The sequence below is a fragment of the Triturus cristatus genome, chromosome 9 (genome assembly GCF_964204655.1).
Source record: "Triturus cristatus chromosome 9, aTriCri1.1, whole genome shotgun sequence".
Taxonomy (NCBI): domain Eukaryota; kingdom Metazoa; phylum Chordata; class Amphibia; order Caudata; family Salamandridae; genus Triturus; species Triturus cristatus.
Window position 1 is genome coordinate 650,902,892 of NC_140592.1, and position 19,939 is coordinate 650,922,830.

At 41.6% G+C, this 19,939-nt stretch overlaps 1 protein-coding gene across 2 annotated transcripts in view; it reads left to right on the plus strand.

The window, feature by feature from the left end:
* Nucleotides 1-19,939, plus strand: part of LOC146798442 (uncharacterized) — a 549,773-nt gene that overhangs the window by 231,775 nt on the left and 298,059 nt on the right. For both annotated transcript variants that reach the window (XM_085625710.1, XM_085625711.1), the window contains one exon: nucleotides 11,924-13,188. In XM_085625710.1, the coding sequence (XP_085481836.1) occupies nucleotides 11,924-13,188 (1,265 nt within the window). The remainder of the gene's footprint in view (nucleotides 1-11,923; nucleotides 13,189-19,939) is intronic.

Sequence of the window (19,939 nt, forward strand, 5' to 3'; positions counted from 1 at the left end):
CGAGGTGCTGTATGCGGATGATAAACTACTCTTCCTCTGCTATAGCCAATGGACGGGAAATGGGTTAATACAGAATTTAGAGCTAAGTGAGGAAGCATAGAGTATAATCCTGAGTGGTGCTAAATCAGTAATCTTGCCTGTACAGCGTTCGGATATGATGAATACCTGAACCCAAAGACTAAGATTTTTCTTAGAACGTCAATGACCTAGGGGAATACATCTCTTTAGATTTGGCGATGAGATGGCAACTTAACCCTCACCTCATTTATCTCTGACTTGTGAAGGGAATTTCTTTCTTAGGATGCCGTTCCTATCAGTCACCTGTGTCAGGTGGCACTCTTCAGATTTGTGGCCTTACCCAAGCTTCTGTATGCCATCCAAAATGATTCACATATTATAGTTGATCAATTTTTTAGCACAATCAAATCCAGTGCTCATCACTTTACATAGTCTGTGTTCGAAATTGGGTTCCTGGTTGACTGGGCTATGAGCCCTGGTCAAGCAGTAACCACAATCCTATTCAGGCTACCGCACAAGTAAACCCTAAATTAACCTGTGCTCACTCTCTGGTAGCTTGGCACTGGGCAGTCGGGCTTAACTTCAGATGCAATTTTTAAACTATTTGTGCAACACTGAAAACAGTGAAATGGTGAAAACACCACCCGCAAGTAACCTCACCAGGTTAGCAAATTAGAGCTTCATTAAATACAGAAAACACAACCAAAATAAAGCAATGCCGATCAGTAGAACTTGAGATATAGCATTTCAAAGTTTATAGGAAAAATAGAGCTTAGAAGCAAAAAGGCCTGGTTGCGGAGTGATGCGTGGATCCACATCTAAGAAGCGCCGTGCATCAGAGGCAATGCCTCGGTCCCGAGATGTGATGAGGCGGTGGTGAGGGGTACTGATGCGTTGAGAATCCGGTCAATAGTGCTTGCGTTGTGAAGAATGGTGTCAAGGATGCAAGGCTCAGTGGAGGCGATGCGTTAGTTCTAATGAGCAGTCGAGAAGATGTGTCAGATCTACTCTGGGATGCGTCGCTCAGCAGAGGATGCGTTGGCTCCATTGGAAAAACACCTTAAGCCCACTTCAAGTGTCCAGGGCTGGGGTAGCACGACTTGACAGGGTTAGCCTTACAGGTGGCAGAGTCTTAGGTGCAGAAGCAGGTTGGTTGAAAGTCTTTTATGTCCATGAGATTTAAGATCAGGAGGCCAGACAGCTATCCTGGGAGTTACTTTGGGTTCAAGTGATGCAAGTCTAGTCGCCTCACACAGGCAACAGGTCAACACAGTAAGGCAGGAGTACAGCAAAACAGCAGTCCAGCAGAGTGACCGTTCTTTCAGCAGCAAAGCAGTCCTTCTTCCTGACATTTTTCACATGTCCAGAAGTGTACTGAAGTGATGGTGTCTGAGGTCCAGTCTTTATACCCAGTGGTGCCTTTGAAGTGGGGAGAACTTCAAATGTATGCCTTTGAAGTGCACAGATGTCCTCCCTTCCTGCCCTGCTTCCAGAGGCTCCTGCTTCCCATCCCGCCAGGATGGCCCAGCAAATCACACCCTAAACTCTCATTGTGTGTGGCTGCCTAGAGGAATACACAAAGCCCAACTGTCCCCGACGCCAGACATGTGCAGCCAGCACCAAATGGCTAAAGTAAGAAAAAGCCAACTTTCTAAAAGTGGCATTTTCAGAATTGCAAGTTAAAATCCGACATCACCATTAGCTTGGACTTTAAATTTTGTCTTCAGAGATACCAAACTTGAATTGGTTATATGTTCCCCTTTGAGAATTATTCTTATACTATGTAATAAGTTAAACCCAATGTCCCTGTTGGAGATCTAGGCCTTGCAGTAGTGAAAAACGACTTTGAGAGTTTTTCACTACCAGAGCATGTAAGACTTAATACATGTCCTGCTTTTTAAATACAATGCACCCTGCTCTCTGGGTTGTCCAGGGCTACCTTAGGGATGACTTATATCGATAAAAAGGGAAGGTTTGGTCTTGGCAAAAGATTTATATTGTCAGGTCGACATGGTAGTGTAAAGTGCACACACACAAACAGTGACAGCTCCTCCACTAAGGCAGAGGAGCGTCACCCCACTGCATTAAGAGCAGTGCAGAGGAAAAATAAAATGATAATAACCTGGTTATTATCATTTTATTTTTGCACTACGGGCTGGGGTAGGGCAGGGCTGGGGTTGGGCAGGGCTGGGGTTACAGGGAAGGAGTGGTTTGCCCACTCCAAATGTGCATGACTGCTTGGTTGGTCCTCTTGGGCCGGCCAAACAGTCCTGCACACTTTGCTTTCTCCCCACTAGGCTTGCTTTACACAGCCTTGTGAGGAACATGCAAAGCCTCACAGTCCTCGTCTGAGCGCTAAACCATGACACTCAGACCAATCACATCGCTGCATTGCAGCATTGTGATTGGCTTAGGGGAGGGAGCCTGTGTACTTCCTGCTTCCTTCCGCTATGGGAGCATAGGAGAAGGCGGCTAAAGCGACTGAAGGCCGGCAGCAAAAAGTATGTGGATTAAAAAAAATATTTTGGTCTCCCCATCCCATGCCCCACCACCCCCGTCCCCTGCCAGATGCCACTGCGCACAGACTCTGCAATGGCATTCCTGAGACATGGTTAGAGGGCTAGTCAAGTGGGTGGCACCTGCAGTGCTGCAAGCACAGTAGTAGTTTTGAATTTACAGGCCCTGGGCACATGTAGCGCACTTTACTTGGGACTTATAAGTAAACTAAATATGCCATTTGGGTACGAGGCAATATTACTATGTTTAGAGGAGAGAGCACATGCACTTTAGCACTGTTTAGCAGTGGGAAAGTGCTCAGAGTCCTGAGGCCAACACAATTGAGGTCAGAAAAAGTAGAGGAGGAGGCAAAATGTTTGGGGGTGACCCTGCAGAGAGGGCCTTTTTCCAACAATCAGGAAAAGCCACCAAATCACACTGAATTCATGTATAATATTGACTTATAATGGTGGTCTAGGGATTACATATCTACAACTATTTTACTGGGTCTCTCAACTTCCTCCTATTAACGACTGGCTCCACCATGCTACAGATGAGCCAACTGTTCCATGATGATCCATCTGTTATGAAATGTGACTTATTTGAAGGTTCCCCTCTTCAGACCTATCTTTGGGGAGCAAGAGTTCCCAACTACTTCCTAGTACCCACTAGAATGTCCCTCTACTGTTGGTAGTGGGCACTGAGGTGGATTAGATGTCTTGGGAAGCTTGCTCAAAAAACTCCCCTGTGGGCAGGTACCATGCTACTACAAATAACAGGACTCAAGGGCTTTCAACAGTGGGACCCAATTAAAATCTCCACTCTGGGAGTTGTATGAGTCAGGGTCACCTCAAGTCATTTGAGGAACTTGCCATCAAATGTGAGCTACATAACTCAATATTTTATAAATATGGACAAATTAGACATGCACCTGAATTGTATTATTCTCAACTTTCGGATTTAGATAAGTTCAATCTCCGCATGAATAAATAGCTGTAGCCAAATCTTTTTGATATAAATAGGTATAGCACATCCCGAAATAATGTGTGGGACTCTTTTAAGGCGGCGTTGAGAGGGGAGACGATCAGCTTCTCTGCTATGCTGAGGGAAGAGGTTCGAGAGAAGCAAGAGAAATTGATGGGTCAACTGGCAGAGGCAGAAGAGCAACATCTGAGGGATATTACACGTGGAAATGAGGCCGATGGTAGACAGCAGAAGATACTGGCTATCAAGGAGGAAGTACATAAGCGGATAGCTCAGAAAAACGCTGATGACTACCAGACACACAGGGGTGTACGAGACGGGAGAGCAGGCGGGTAAACTTCTTGCATTAAGGATCAGGCAGAGCTATAGTAGAAATGTAATAACGAAAATTCATGAAGGTAACCAGGAGTATGTGGAACCAGAGGATATCCGTAAGGTTTTTAAGAATTTTTATCAAAAACTTTATAAGGAAGAGGACAGGGCAGAGTTTGCTAGTCTGGCGTTTGAAGATTTCGGTCATAATTTGGCCGAGCAGGATAGAGTGGCATTGGATAACGATCTGGCACTAAGTGAAGTGGTAGAAGCATTGCAGGAATTAGCAGCAGGGAAGGCTACAGGGCCATACAGTATCCCACTTGAATTATACAAATGCTTACAGGCCATGATGGCTCCCCTGTTATTGGATTTATTTAATGGCATTATCTGCTCTGGGCAAATTCCAGACTCCTGGAAAGAAACGAATCTTATTGTCTTCCACAAAAAGGGCAAGCCTAAGGAAGATCCGGGTTCGTATTGCCCAATATCCCTCATAAATACGGACACGAAATTTATGCTAAGGTTTTGGCTAAAAGGCTGGGAGGGGTCATTGGCGGTCTGGTCTCCCCGTGGCATCATGGGTTTATCCCGGGTCGAGGGACAACGGATCATATCAGACGGGCCATCAGGTTGTTTGATGTGCAGGCTGTCACGGGGGGACGGATCGCCATGATCCTTTTGGACGCAGAAAAGGCCTTTGATCGCGTCACGTGGAAATATTTGTGGGGGATATTGGAACGGAGGGGCTTTGGCCCTAATATAATGAGTGCTATAAAAGCTATGTATGTTGATCCTATAGCCAGAATTCAAGTAATGGGAGGCAGCTCAGATGAAATATATATTTCACGGGGGACTCGACAACGGTGCACCTGCTAGCCAATCCTATTTGCCCTATATATCGATCCACTGGTACGAAGGACACTAGGGTGTGAGGCTATTAAGCCAGTGGTTTGTAAAGGGTTTGAAACAAAGCTGCTGGCTTATGCTGATGATTTGGAAATAACAACTATAGAACCAGAGATGGCTATGACTGCCCTTACAGGGATAACTACGGTCTTTGGTCTCTGTCCAGGGTATCTTCTTAATGAAAGCAAGACCCAGATAATCTGTTTGAATAATATTATAAAGCAGGATGGAAGATACACGGATTCAGCAGTTTATCTTGGGGTTAAGATTAGTCCCGTAATGGATACAATTATTAAAGAGAATTTTCTCCCGCTTGTTAATTCAATGGCGGCAGAGTTAAAAATAATAGACTCTATACATCTGTCTATTCTAGGGAGGGCCAATGTGCTCAAGATGACCATGCTCACCAAATTACTGTATCTTTTTCGCTCTATCCCGCTTATGGTGGGGGAGGGCGTATTAAATTCTATTGAGGCAGTTTTTATGAATTTTATCTGGCAGTATGGGAAAACTAGACGCTCTCTGAAATATCTGTCTCTGCCACAGGATAAGGGAGGGCTGGCTGTCCCCAAAATTAGATTTTCTCTTGTGGCTTGTGTTTTTAGCCAGATGGCAATACTATTAGATTGTGTCACAAATTTGTCTGACTGTCCGTTTGGGAATGTAAATCCCCCATCCATCTTCGAATTGCTTTTAGGTAGGGAAGCCGTGGGGTTCTTACTGCGCAAGACTGACAGACGCTATTATAATAAAAAGCGGTATAAAGTGTTGGAAAGCGTCTGGAGGGTCCGGAAAGTTATTCAGTAATCGTTGGTAATCTCAAAACTTAATTATTATACTCCCCTCTGGAACTCCAGTATCTTTCCACACCTTAGCAACGATATGCTGTGGAGATCGTGGGAGTATCAAGGAATTAGGAGATTAGGGGATCTATTTGAGGGGAATAATTTTATGAGTTTTGATGATATTCATCGGAAATTTGAAATCCCAGCCAATCAAGGCTTTAAGTTCTTACAAATCTATCAAACGTTATCGAGTATTAGGCCACGGGTTACCCCAGGAGGTAAAATCAATGTGCTTGAGTATGTGTTGGGAGGGGGTATTAAAATCAATATGATTTATAAAGCACTAGTTTCAACATTGCAAGATGACTTAGATAAGGTCGAGGCCTCTTGGATGTTGAAATTAGGGGATTCGGATGTGGACTTAGATAAGGCGCTACAACTGGCTGGGAAACTGTTCCGTTCTACGAATCTGAGAGCTCAACACTACAAAACGTTGTTTCACTTATACTTTACACCAGCTAAGCTATTTGATTGGGGTAAGAGGGACGACAATAAATGCCATAGGTGTCACTAGGGGCCTGCTAATTTGGTACATATGTTTTACCACTGTAATAAGTTAAGTGAGATTTGTGCTCAGATCGAAAAATGTTGGTAGGGGTTGCTAGGTGTTAAGATTAACCTATCCCCTACCCTAATGATAATAGGAACCAATTGTAACCTGAGTTTGAATAAGGAGGAGGAAGCTTTTGTTTTTATTTGTGTGGCGGTTCTCCGGATACTGTTGGCTGCAGGCTGGAAGGATACTACTGTCCCCTCCTTTCAGATGTGGCTTTCTAGACTCTTGGGGATTCATAACATCGAATCCTCCCTCTATACCCGGAGAGGTAGGAGAATGAGGGAGATGGGGCAGAACATCTGGGCCCCCTCAAGGGTTGGAGGGATTCCCGTTTGTAAATTGGCCCTTTGCTAACATATTATGTTTTTTTTTTGTTTAACTATTTGCTCCCTGACTTTGATACCTGTGTAGTAACGCTGTGTATACATTTTTAAGCCTCCTAGTAGCGTAAGCCTGATTAATGTTTACATATTGACATATCGACTGATTTTTATTGTGATAATCAGTTTGTGTATAATGTGTTTCTAAATGTAATATTTATGTATTGTATTGATTGCTGATTGCACCAGGTATTAATAAAAATAATTAAAATAAAATAAAAAAATAAAAAATAGCTGTAGAACTCGTGGAAGGCTAGGGAATTCATTTATATATATAAATATCGGATGACAAAACATGTGGGAGTGGGCAGTAGCCATTCCATACTGATTGAGACTTAACATGCATGGCATTATCATCATCAAGACTTTATTTCAAGATCATAAAAGCACAGATACAAAAAAGGTACAATTCAACCAATCAAACAATATCCATATGCCATATAAGCCTTCAAAGTACAAACCATTGTGCATTTGGGTCCCAATTTTACAGTGAAAAATGTAAAATTCCCCAATTACAATCGAAATCATCTATTACCAGTAGAAGGACCCAGGGTTTTGGGACTTAAGTACCCAATTATGTGTGCAACTCAGCCATAAACCATTGGCGATAAAGTGCAATTTTCCATTTAACCAGTACAAATGTTGTACTAAAATACAAGCTCTTCTAAATCTTCTAGTGCAAAATAGCAATAAACCATAAAGGTTTCTATTTAAGCAGTACAACCATACTGTACAGACCGGAATGATGTCGGAAAACAATGGCAGTTTACTGCCTACTTTAAGTGGGTGATAAGCCAATCACAAACGGCAAGGGGTCCTCTCAGTACCCCTTCACCTTTGTGATGGGCAGCGAAAAAGTTTTTCAAGAGCAGGTATTAGACCCACAGACCACTGTATACAATTAAAAAAATTAAACAGAAACGTTTAATTTTTCTTTTTTAAATGCATCCAGTTTTCCCTTAAGGAAAACGGCTACATTTCCCCAAGAAAATTGCTTTGTTTAAAAGGCAGTCACAGACATGGTGAATTGATGACCCCAGCAGGCCGCCATTCCCAATGGGTCGCAAATTACGACCTGCCTCATTTATATTAAATAGGCAGGTCTCTAGCAACCCATTTGGGAATCACAAATAGTGTTGAAGACACTGTTATACATCAGGTTTTGTGACTCACAAATTCTAAGTCGATAAAAATCTCAACTTGTGAATCGTAATACCTGCCGGTCATACATGTAGCCCAAAAAGTTTAAATAGATAATAGTCTCATCCATTCCCCCCACCTAACTAACCTGACAATTCCTCTTTACTTGCTCCGATGCACTTTGAACGCTAGATGCAGGCAGCCATAAGGTATCTCGCAACAGCGAATGCCACTAACCTGGAGCTGTTGGTCCTTAAAATGCTAAATGCCTCTAGGTGGTTCCTGGTGCCCAGATTCTTGCACAGGGGCAAGGTCCAATTAGATCCCAGAAGACCATTAGCAAGGCAAAAGAATAAAATATGAAATATAGTCTCCAGGGGCCCTCTGCATGCTAGACACACTTCACCAATGCAATAAACATTGGTCCACTTAGCACAAAAACTCTGGTAAGGGAGGCACTGGTACCTGAATTGTAAAAACTGTTTCTGAGCTTGGGGGGCATAACATCATCAATCGACCTTTCGTACACAGAGAGCATTATAAAGTTAATAAATTAATTTCATAGGGTAGCTCTACTATTGCGGATGGTTTCTGCAGATACATGCAGCCAGTGCGCTAATTTTATTTTATTTTTTGTGATGGAATTGGATTCCTCTGGCCTCAACCACACCCTCTCCCATCTCAGCTTCATAAGTGTGGTTCTAACATACAGTAATCATGGTGTTTTTTGGGTGCCAGGAAGGGATAATACATCTCTTAAAGGCTCCCTAAGTGCTGCTAAAGCAGGAGAAGTCCAAAGTCTATGCCAGTATAACACTGGGCTAAGCTCAGTTTTCTTGGAGATTATCCTCAAAGACAAATCGAGGTGCAATGGAATCCAAGACAAACTCATAGGGAGGGCAAAAAGGGACTTAATGGATCTATTTTCTGTGACTGAAAGAATATTGCACATAATGTGCTCCCAATTTTTGGAGCCATACAAAACGACTCCCAAAGACTACATTTGGTAAATATCAATTACTGGATCAGCTCTCTTAGATTGTGTTTTATTAAAAAATCTTCAACAGACTTGAAGTATAATATAGCAAGGAGTTGTGGGAGTTCTGGACCTGCATAGACAAATCTAAGTTTGGAATAAATCTTATTCCTAAAAGATCAAAATTAAAAACGTGTTCTGAGGTGTCATAATTGGAATACAGCTTACATTTATAACTTTTAATGTGTGCAGGGTTGCATATCATGAATTTCATTTTATAGCTGTTAAGCTGTAACCCACATTCTTTGCAAAAATCATTCAAGAGCTGCTGAAGGCCTTTGAGTGATTTGGACATCAGCAGACTATCATCCACAAATAGCAGTGCCGACACTCTCCTGCTTGCCTCTTTAGGAGAGCCACTGCCATCTCGTTCTAACCAATCCACTTCATCGTTTATATAAAGTGAGTACAATGTGGGGGCCAAGACACATCCCTGTCTGACCCCACATAACATTTTTATAGGATTGGTGAATTGTCCTTGCTCCCCCTACCTGACCCTAGCATAGTTGACCTCGTGTAGCCGAACAAGAATTGTCAGTACATTTTGTGGAATGCCCATCTTTTCTAAAGTTGACAAGAGCATTGCCCTAGGAACTAAATTGAAGGCTGCACGCAAGTCAGCTTTCCGGAAGATGCAGTTGAACTGGAGAAACACCCCTGTGGGCAATATTAGGAATATATTATGTCTACCTTAACAAAGGTCATGAAAATACATGTTGCTTCCATCCAGGAATCTCTATTTAAGGCGTTATGAGTGAATTGGATGGAACATGACATAACAGTCTCCTACTGGGAATGGGATGTCTCCTTGCAAACACACACAATGAATAAGTGACTGCAGGGAATGAACTTCATTGCTATAATAGTTTACAAGAGAGATTTTGCTCTAATAGAAAAAGGTATATATGCAGCGCAAGGCTGGGCTAAGACACACTATAAGAATTGGGGCCTATAGTGGGGATACATCAGGTTAGACATTACTCACTCTACAGTGAATTGAAATCTCTATTTTATCTCATTTTGACTGACTCTTTTATAGATCAGGTCCCCACCTGCAATGTTCTTATTTTGTAATAAAATACACACTGTGTGTGTTTATACCAAAAATGCAAAAACAAAAGTGTTTCCAAAAAAACAAATGTCATCTATTGGTGCTGGAAGGTTTTTAGGGAATACAAGTATAAAGGGCATTACTACATATTCGAAATGGCCAAACTACTAATCAATATTTTTAATTTCTCACTTTCTTGATACAAACAAAAGTATACACTCCTCTGAAACTAAATTTAGCAAAACCAGATGCTGGATATAGTTGATCAATGAGCAGTGAAATGAGAGAACATAGCTATTGGTTCTTCATCTTAGAAGTGTTCAAATTACAATAATCAGTGGATAGAAGCAATTCTCATTAGACTTGGGAATGAAGAATGTTAAGGCTCCTGCAGGGGAAGTTGAGTGAGGGATGAAACCTTACAAAAGATTTTGTATTCTTTAGGTCTTTCTCCATTTTGATCGTTGGGGCATAAGAGCGACTAAGCAGTATTTTAGCACTAGAAAGTAAATGTGGTGTACTGTCTTTGAGGTGGTAGTTCTTCAGCCAATTTTTATTGAAGAGCTCAGCAAATTTGATAGTGTAGTGGTAATATAGTCTTACTTTGAAATGAAGAGGAATGCTTCAGACATACTACTGTCTGTATTTGCTTCAGCGTGACTTCTAAAAAGGCAATTGACTTAACAAAAGGGGGGATCAAATTAAATGGTATTTCCTGACCAGTTGATAGAAGGCTAATGATTCCAAATGCCGTTAAAGAGTCACCGTAATCTGCTATTATGTGGCATGTGTTACATCTGCTGATATCAGTGGTATCCCATTCACAGTTCTGACAGTAAGACTTGTACTATAGTTATGTTACACTGCCTGGTAAACAGAGACAGACATTACTTAAAATTCTGAGAACTGTGGTTGACTAAATTAATAGAGTCACATGATGGTTCTTGTTCCATCCCCATTGGGATTTACACGGAAATTTAGATAGTGTGAGTGTGTAAAGAATGGGATGCCTTAGATTATTAGTTTTTATATAGATGGGTCATGTAGAATGTTTGTAATATTATTGCAGATTTTTTTTGTGAAACATTAAGGGGTTGATTCCAATCTCGGTCGGAAGGGCTCCGAATACGATTCGACTTTGCGTAAACCGATGCAAAGGCCTTGCTTCTGACCGAATCGTTCCCAGCTCCCCTCTTCACCCATGGACCTTCAGATAGGGCCCGTGTGGTACTCTTTCCAACAATGCGCAATGTGGCAGGCACCATGGGGTGCCCTCCAAAGGGTGCAAGGTTTTCCCCAGCCACCCCTTTCTTCAATGGGAGGCTGTGTTCTCATTCGGAACACAGGCTCCCATTGAAGCCAATAGGAGCCAGACCGCATCGTATCCGGATGCATACAAATGCATCATACTCGTTCGGTTGGACTCCCCTGATCAGAGTCATACGTAAAGCATTCCAGAACCAAGTCGTTCAGTATGCTTTCCGAATGAGATCGGAATTGACCCCTTAGTGTAGAAATTATGAATTGTATATTAGAAATGTGTGTAAATGCTAACTATTTGTTATCATAAAAAACTGGTAAGATATAAGTAATTCTCCTTCCTCCAATAATTGAAGGAGCAATATATTAAAACATTAGTGCTATTCAAATTGCTGAGATTAATTAATGTCGTGAACTGTACTTGATTATAGAGTAAATTGATGAGTATACCTAGATTTTAGGACCTGTTGCTCTCTTGGGTAGGTCTACCCTATTGATGCAAGTGGTTATGTATGCCATGTAAGGTATCACCAAGGTGAAGGGGCACTATTACTCCTAACCTTTCCAGTCTGGTCCCTAACTCAAAGTAATAAATGATGTGTGACTTGTTTTTAAATCTGTGATCTGCCCTAGGTAACATGTTACATTTCTGTTTTTAATATTTAAATTAGCAATTTTTAATCTGTCACTATTTGAAAGTAAATTTACAAGCCACTGGTTCTGATTATTTCAGCCTGTAAACAAGAGACGTTTAAAATTCCTTGAAACTTATGTTTATTCTACATAAGATATTGGAAATAATGATTTGAGGCTGAATGCAATTCAACAAAAGTCTCTTACATACTGCCCTATCTATACATGTGCCTATTTGAAGTCTAAATTTTTGTAAAAAAAATAACTTTAGTTTTGTGTTGTTTCTTTTTATTTACACCATAGAGAACCTTGGGTTATGTATTGTGGAAGAACCACTCTTTCTAAAATACCTAACTGATTGCCATGTTGCCAGAGACGACATCTCCTTCAATTTGAAAAAGTTTGGATTGAAGATGACGGCATGCCCAGAGTCACAGTCACTGCTAATTGAGCCCTTAATAATTCAAAAGAGCTTTGAACAGGAAATAAGGGCATGGATACACTGCACTCAAGCTGCTATAGAGACAATCAAACAGAATTATATTATTCATAATGAGGAAGACCCAAACTTGGCTGTACTCTTGGAAAACAACAGAGGATCTATTTTGGAACCATACAAGTCCATCATATCACTTAATACAGCAACGCTAATGGGCCATCGGCTTGAAATGAAGGATGTTTTAGCAACTCTCCATGATCTGGCTGTCAAGAAGGAAACAGTTAAGAAAATTTGGAAGGCAAGCAATAAGATATTGTGCTTCATAGTTGCAAAAAGGATCATTCAACTCTGTAGAAGCAAATACCCAGGGTTAAGGATTTCTCTGCATCTAGCTCAATCTGAAGTCCTTTTAGAAGGCCCCCGAGACGAAGTCCTAGATTCAGAAGAGATTTGCAATGGAATTGGACGTGGGCTTTTGTCCTCTCCTGTTAAGCTGAGTAACCAACAGGTCTCTTTCCTGAAGACCATCAATCTTGATAAATTTAATGAAGAGATCTTTTTTTCTAGAGACACCTTGGCGGGCCTTCATTTCCTTGATGGGGAGATGAAGCTCCTTGGAAGTGATGCAGAAAATCTGAATTCTGCAAACAGCTTTCTCCAAAGTACCATTTTAGAGCATCACATTACCATACCAAGTACCTTACAAACAGCCCTCTACAACATCGAGTGGGTGGCATTTGTGGATGGTCTTCAGATAGAAGCGAACAAGGAGCTCAAGTGTGTTGACATCCTTGCGCTTCCAAGCAGAATAGACCCCCAGGAGGTTGTGGTGGTCGGTTTTCAATCAATTGCTGCTTTGGTTAAAGAATCATTTGAGAAATATATACAACTGATTGGAAAAGAAGAGCTGGTCATTACCATGGTGGGTGCCTGGCAGTATCTGACTGATGAAGGAAAGACTTGGTTTGAACATGCTACCAGTGCATTCAGGTGTGTGGCAGAAATTCTGCCTGGGAAGATGTTCAGCCTCGATATAAACACTTGTTGTGATAAAATAATCACAGCTCCTACTTCCATCTCTTCCATCCAAATAAAGCCGGTTGTGAACAGAGGCATAGCAGATGTGCAGGTAAAATAGTTTATTGTCATGCTTATTGAATGGTCTGTTAATGTGGGTGAAAAGTGGGTCAACCCTTTAGGAGCAGCTTGGATGTCTCAGACAGGTGACATTTGATTTATTTATTCATTTAACCCTGAGGCATATCTCTGCTCTAATAGATGTGAGTCTCTAAGAGAAGTATTAAAAGGAAAAGCCCTACTGCCCATAAGTAGTTTTTCTGTTTTCTCTATGTAGCCTAGAGGATAGGTGCGTTGTCTAAAAGGAGCCATCCTAGGCCTCTGTAAACTGGGGGATAGCTCTGTTGCACTATGTATTCCCTTATTTCTTTGCAAATGTTTACAACAACATTTGTCCACTTCATCCTTGCTGTGCTTTCTTTATGATGGTCTGCCTCAGTGTGCTTGTGTTTTGGATGCTTTGAGCCAGAACATATACGGTGAGCTTGGAACATGGTGTAATAGGGCATCTGTACATATTTTAGGGATAAATGCTATTCTTTAAAGTTGAAGTGTTGGGGCAGTGGCTTCTATGGTACTGGTAATTGTTTTGCATTGAACGCACAATGGAATGGGCTCCTTTTGGATGGATTTGTTGATACCTGCAAAGCAAGCTACATAACATAAGTCAAGCAGAACACAATGACAATAAAAGAACCCAACACTGCTGTCCAAAAACGTACACTGGGATCAGACGCCTGAGCTCTCAGGCTGTTACTCGAACCTGTTGCTCTTTGTTCTCTTCCTCGAGGAGCAGGGTTATTGGACGCACCAAAGGGCGAGTGGGTCCTGGTTGCACACATAGAATGGAGGCCCAAGAGCACAGAACCTTTTCAGACCCTTACCTGGGTGCAGAATGGATCTCATTTAATTCATCTCACAGACAAGACTTACAGACCAGCAGGATGAGGGTGGAGGCAGCGGCTGCACCCGCTCAGGAGCCAAGGGAGGCGGTAAGTGTTTTGAAGTTTGTTTTACTCTTCTCCTCATCGTCCCATCTGCTCAGTCTGACACAAACATCCCTATGAACTGGCCGATCCATTAATAAACATCTTTAGACAATGCGCACATTGACTTTCAAACTCACACTTCTACTTTTTTTTTCTTTTTTTTCGTAAAACAGCAAAAGCACTGAAAGCGAAGAACAGTTTAAATCCATATAACATCAATTTCCTAATCTTAGCAAAGCAATCCTCATAAAGAAACAAAAAAAAAGCACCAGCAAAAGAGAGAGAAAAGAAAAGCTAACAGCAGATATTTGACGAATGGCAACACACAAAAAAAAACATGTTGTTAGTTACATAGGATGCACCCTAATAGGCCTATTGCTTCTCCTGAGACACTCTATTAACCCAATCTATTAATGGGTTCCAGATCTTCAGTCCTATTGCTCTGCCCTTTCTGCCTTTTTGTGCATAAAGTGCTCTTTCAAAATTAAATACATGAAGCAGCCGGGCTTTCCATTGCGGTAACGTTAAGGGGGAAGGGTCTAGCCATGCTGATGCGAAGCATAGTCTAAGCACTGACATGGTTATAAATAGAAACTCACTATTATTGCTATCTTGTGCCGTTACCCCAAGTAACATAAGCTGAGAAGAAAGAAGAGTTTCTTTTTTAAGAACAATTTGCAAAAATACGGAAATTTCTCTTCTTAATAGATCCAAACTGGGGCATGTTTCAAAAATGTGAGTTACGTCCACATCGTAAGCCTTGCACCTAAAACAATGGGTTCCCTCTGAACCCCTCCATTTAGCAATTTTTGCAGGCGTGATATATAGGTCGGACAGAGTCTTAAAATGCTGTGTCCGCAGATTGGCAGTGCATAGTATCAAATTGCCCCTTTCTATAGACTTCAAAAAGCATGAATCGACGACATCCACCCTGGCATGCTTTTCGAGATCATCCGTTGCATCCTCCAGCAGTAAACTATACAGAGAAGAGATTGAGAGCTCGGACGTATGGATTAAGGCTGCCATCAATGTTACAACTGAAAACCCCGTTGTCACACCAGCTTTTTTGAAAAGAAAGTCTCTTATTTGTAAGTACTTAAAAAAATCTCGCCGATCAATATTACATTTAGACCTAAGTTCTTCAAAAGAGGCAATATGTTCCCCTGTCAAAAGATCACCTATCCTATAGACCCCTGCTTTATCCCATCTCTGAAGATGCTGATCTGACAATGCCTCAGGTATCTGCTCATATTCGATCAGTGGTGTATATCTATTATATCTGCCGAGCCCTAGTTTTTTCCTGATCCGTGACCAATTTCGAAATGCAGCTATTAAAGTCTTAAAGCGGGCCTTTTTGTAGTAGTTAGGTTCATATATTTTTAAAAGACAGCCATTGGCCCGTGAGCCAATTAAGTACTCAAAGATTGATGGAACGTAGTTAGAATCAATTGCTTCCTCCCTTTTTATGCCAAAAAGAGGCCAATAGTATTGTAAAGAAGCTGCTAAATAATAGAATTTAAAATTAGATAATCCGAGACCCCCCCTTTCCCTAGGAAGGGATACGAAAGCATTTGATCTGTGTGTGCGCTTATATACGACCATATAAACCTGGATATCTCCCTCTCGATCTGTTTGAACCAATCATTGGGAATTTCAAGCGGATTTGTACGAAAAATATATTATAATTTAGGTAGAATGGTAATTTTAATCAAATTGCATCTGCCAATTATTGATAGTTTTAGATTATCCCAGCGACACATATCATTCTTGATTTTGCCGATTATGGGGGTGAGATTTATTTCAATGATGCCATCAACCTTAGCTCTTGCACGTATACCTAAATATATGGCCTCTCCGACCAACCTTCTATCAGCGACGGTGGTGTATCTATTTGCTAAAATCTGAGTTTTAGCTATGTTCAGTTGGTAGCCTGAGAGTGAGCCAAATTGGTCAGCCAGTATTTCGACTTCGGCCATCGCTTTATCAGGTTCAGATGTAAAAATCGCTACATCGTCAGCGTATGCCATAATGTTTATATCCCAGCCATGCAGCGTAATTGGAAAAATATTGGGAGAGGACTCAAGACGACGCAGAAAAGGGTCTATGTATAATGCGACCATCATGGGCGAAGATGAACAACCTTGCCTAGTTCCTCTTCCTATAGAGAACAACTCAGACTCCCCATCCATCATTTGTAAGTGAGCTATAGGTTTAGTGTATAATACCTGAATGGCTCTGATAAAACCTGAGCCTAACCCATCAGCTTCCAAACACCTCCAAAGATATTTCCATGACACACGGTCAAAAGCCTTCTCAGCATCTAAGAAGGCAGCAGCTATAGGTTTCCTTAAGACGTCTGCTGCATCAAATAGCGAGATGAGGCGCCTTTTATGATCATCCGTCCCCCTCCCTTGAATGAAACCATGTTGCCAAACTCTCACTAGTTGCGGCATAACCTTATTAAGGCGAGATGCAAATATCTTCGAGTATAATTTTGTATCGCTATTTAGCAATGTAATAGGTCTATAGGATCCCAAGTTCATAGAGTCCTTCCCCTTCTTTACAAAAATAATGATGTTGGCGGTCCCCCATGATGCCGGTGACACTGCCCCATTTCTAACCTTCTTAAATAACCCCAAAACCTCGAGGCCCACCTCATTAATAAAGAGCTTCTAAAATTCTAATGGTATACCATCCATGCTGGTGGCCTTGCCAGAAGGAAGGGCTTGCAGAGCCGAATAGAGCTCCTCCTGAGAGATTTCATTACCCAAGAATGATGCTTCCTCCTGAGATAGTTTTGTTTTAGGTAAATAACAAGCTCATGCGTCAACCCAGTCGATTCAGGTATAGCTGCAGCTGTATATAATACCTCATAATACTCTTTAAAAGCTTCCCTAAGTTCTGTAGGGTCTGTGACTATATCTCCCTGAAGCTTTCTGGTTTGCTTAATATGTCCTACAGCTATCTGTTGTCTTGCCTTAACAAGGCAAGACAACAGATAGCTGTAGACTCCTCTTTTTCTAATGTATAAAGGGTTTCCCCCCCCTCTTTTTTTATCCCCCGCTACCTGGAAGCTCCATCAGAAAGTTCCTCATTAGCTTTTTTCATCATTTAATATTAGGCTGGGAATGACTCAAGAGCACAAGACCTCCTGACTTCCCAGAATGAAAGATCAAAGCCCTCTAAGTTAGAGCCAACTCTAAAGCCTGTCAGCCCTAGTAAAAATAAAGTGACTGCAGATGTCAGCAGAACCCCCACAAGCCTCCAGGCAATAACCCATTTTTTTGATCCTATATCAAAACCACCTGATTTAGAGTATGCAAATCCATCTTCAATCCACGCATTTAACTTATTAAATTCCACTGTTACAATAACTACTCTGATTCACTCAAGTACAAAAGAGAATTCAGGTGCATCTATAATTAAACTATCCTCTTCTCTACATCCCTCAGATGCTATATACAGTGCTTCCCCAGATAAACTGTTAGCCCTTAATTTCCTCATTCTTCTTGTCCTGATTCAGAGGTAAAGCAAGTTCTATGAAAGTCATCCACAATTGTTGAAAAGATACACAACGGCAAAACAGACTATGCAAATTGGGGCATCAGTATCATTAAAAATGAAAGGGTAAAATATCCAGACATTCTCTCCCATGGAATTCATTAAAGAATCCCAGTTCAACGTTCAACATTAAAAGTTGCGTAAGGTCCACAAACACCCCTTACATCACCAATAGAGTGATGCAGATTACTTTAAGGCAAGATACAGGATGCTCCTGTCAATTTCAGAGCACACCTTCCTCTGATACTCATTCCAATTGGAGCTGGCTATGTTACACCTTGAACTAAAACTACCAAAGTTTCTTACAAATATTGCTCCCCTTTATCAAAGAGATTTACATCATCCTTACAGGAAGGAGCCTTTTTATCCCGGAATATAGTCGGCCTGCAAAGAAAATTAAAAGATCCAGACAGCAGAACATTTTTGGCCAAATGGGATATTATCTGCATCCAATGAACTTAGAGTAAAGCGGTGGTTGATTTAAATCATTATCAGGGATTTTCTAAACCCGCTATCTCAAGCAGCACATCAGGCAGACCATTGGGTGGTTTGGCCATCTATGTGACCACCACCTTGGAAACCAGAATAAGTCAGATAAAAATTGTTAGTAATTTGACATACTTAATTACTCTTGATCATTTCAGAACTAGCCAGCCACCCCAGAGTTCTTCTCATCAATATCTACTTAAATATTCACAACAAATCCCATAAAGTTAAGTTATTGTCAAATAATTTATTGAAGACCTAGAAGATGTAATTTTCTCTTTGCCAGAACATCACTTAATCGTAACAGAGAATTTTAACTTAATCTTAATTGGTGATAGTCAAGACATACTGCAACAACCATTAAAATGTCATTTAATTGTTTGTTTGAAGGACCGTTTGTTCTCTATAACTGATTGGGAACAGCATGCATCTAAATTGTATTTCGATAGCGATACATCTTAAATCACGTTAGCATCATATTCTGCTAACCAGAAAGGATGAAGAATGGGCTGCTGAACAGAGAAGCAAGATCGGCATCTGCTCATCAACAACCAAAGTACAAAATTTGCCCTGAAACAATCTCAATCTGGAGAAGTGCAAGGACCCAACGGGACACCGTGTGCACTATTTAAGTCTAACCCTGGTTTTTGGGCTGACTGGCTGTGAGAAATTGGTCTGTTAGTTGCCTGGGGTGTTAGCCCTGGCTAAGCAACAGCCACTATCCCTTGCAGGTTGAGCCACAAAAAGTAACTAAATTAACCTGTGCTTAACCATGGGTAGCTTAGCACAAAAATCAGTTAGGCTTAACTGAGAGGCAATTTGTAAAGTACTCATGCCGCACACATACAGCAAAATAATGAACACAAACAAGAAAAAACCCACACCAAGTGAAACAGAGTAAATAATTGTAATAAATTATTTGACACCAAAATAACAGAAATCCAATCAGTAGAACCGGAGTTATAATTTTTAACGTTTTTACTAAAAACTAGCTCTTAAAAGATCAAAGTGCCAACTGCGGACAACTATTCGCGCGAGGCCAGGCTGACCGCGATAGAGCACCGGTCAGATACAAGAAGTGGGTTGGCCCCAGTCAGCGTTTACCTTCGGACTTGGAAGCAATTTTGAAGAAAATGTTCTACGAAGGTAAATGTCAGTGAGGCAAGGCTGTAGGCAATGTCTGAGTAGAGAACGTCAACGTTGGGTAGCTGCTGGACGAAGTTGTGGTAAAGATTTCTACATTTGGACTTAGTATCTTTTTTGGATGTCAAAATCCTCAGCGGGACAAAGGAGGAGGTTGTAAGCTACAAGAGGTCCAGGAGGCCGGATGTCTGTTTGGCAAAGGACCACTGAACAGGATTTGCTGTTGCAGAGAATAACGTAGTAGGAGCTACCACAAAGTCAGACCGACCGGCGATGCGCCTTGGGTTGATAGATGAGCAGGTTGATACCAATCTTCCCTGTTGGATCTCTTTTGTGCTGTACGCCAAACTCCCGTTTCCCGCTTGCAGTAGCCCCGCCCCTACGCCATACTCCAGCACCAGCGCCGACGAGGAGAACGAGAATGAGAACGACGAGCGGAGCAGAGTGGAGCTGGCTGATAGTGGAAAAACTTTTAAAAAACGCTGAACAGCGAACGGCTGAACGGCTCGGCGGCTTTGCGGACACGGATACGGGCACAGGCACGGGTAAACGGCGCGCACAACAGAGGTAAGTGTTGGAGTCCACGATTTTGTTTGAGTCTATGGAATAGCAGACTTTCTGACG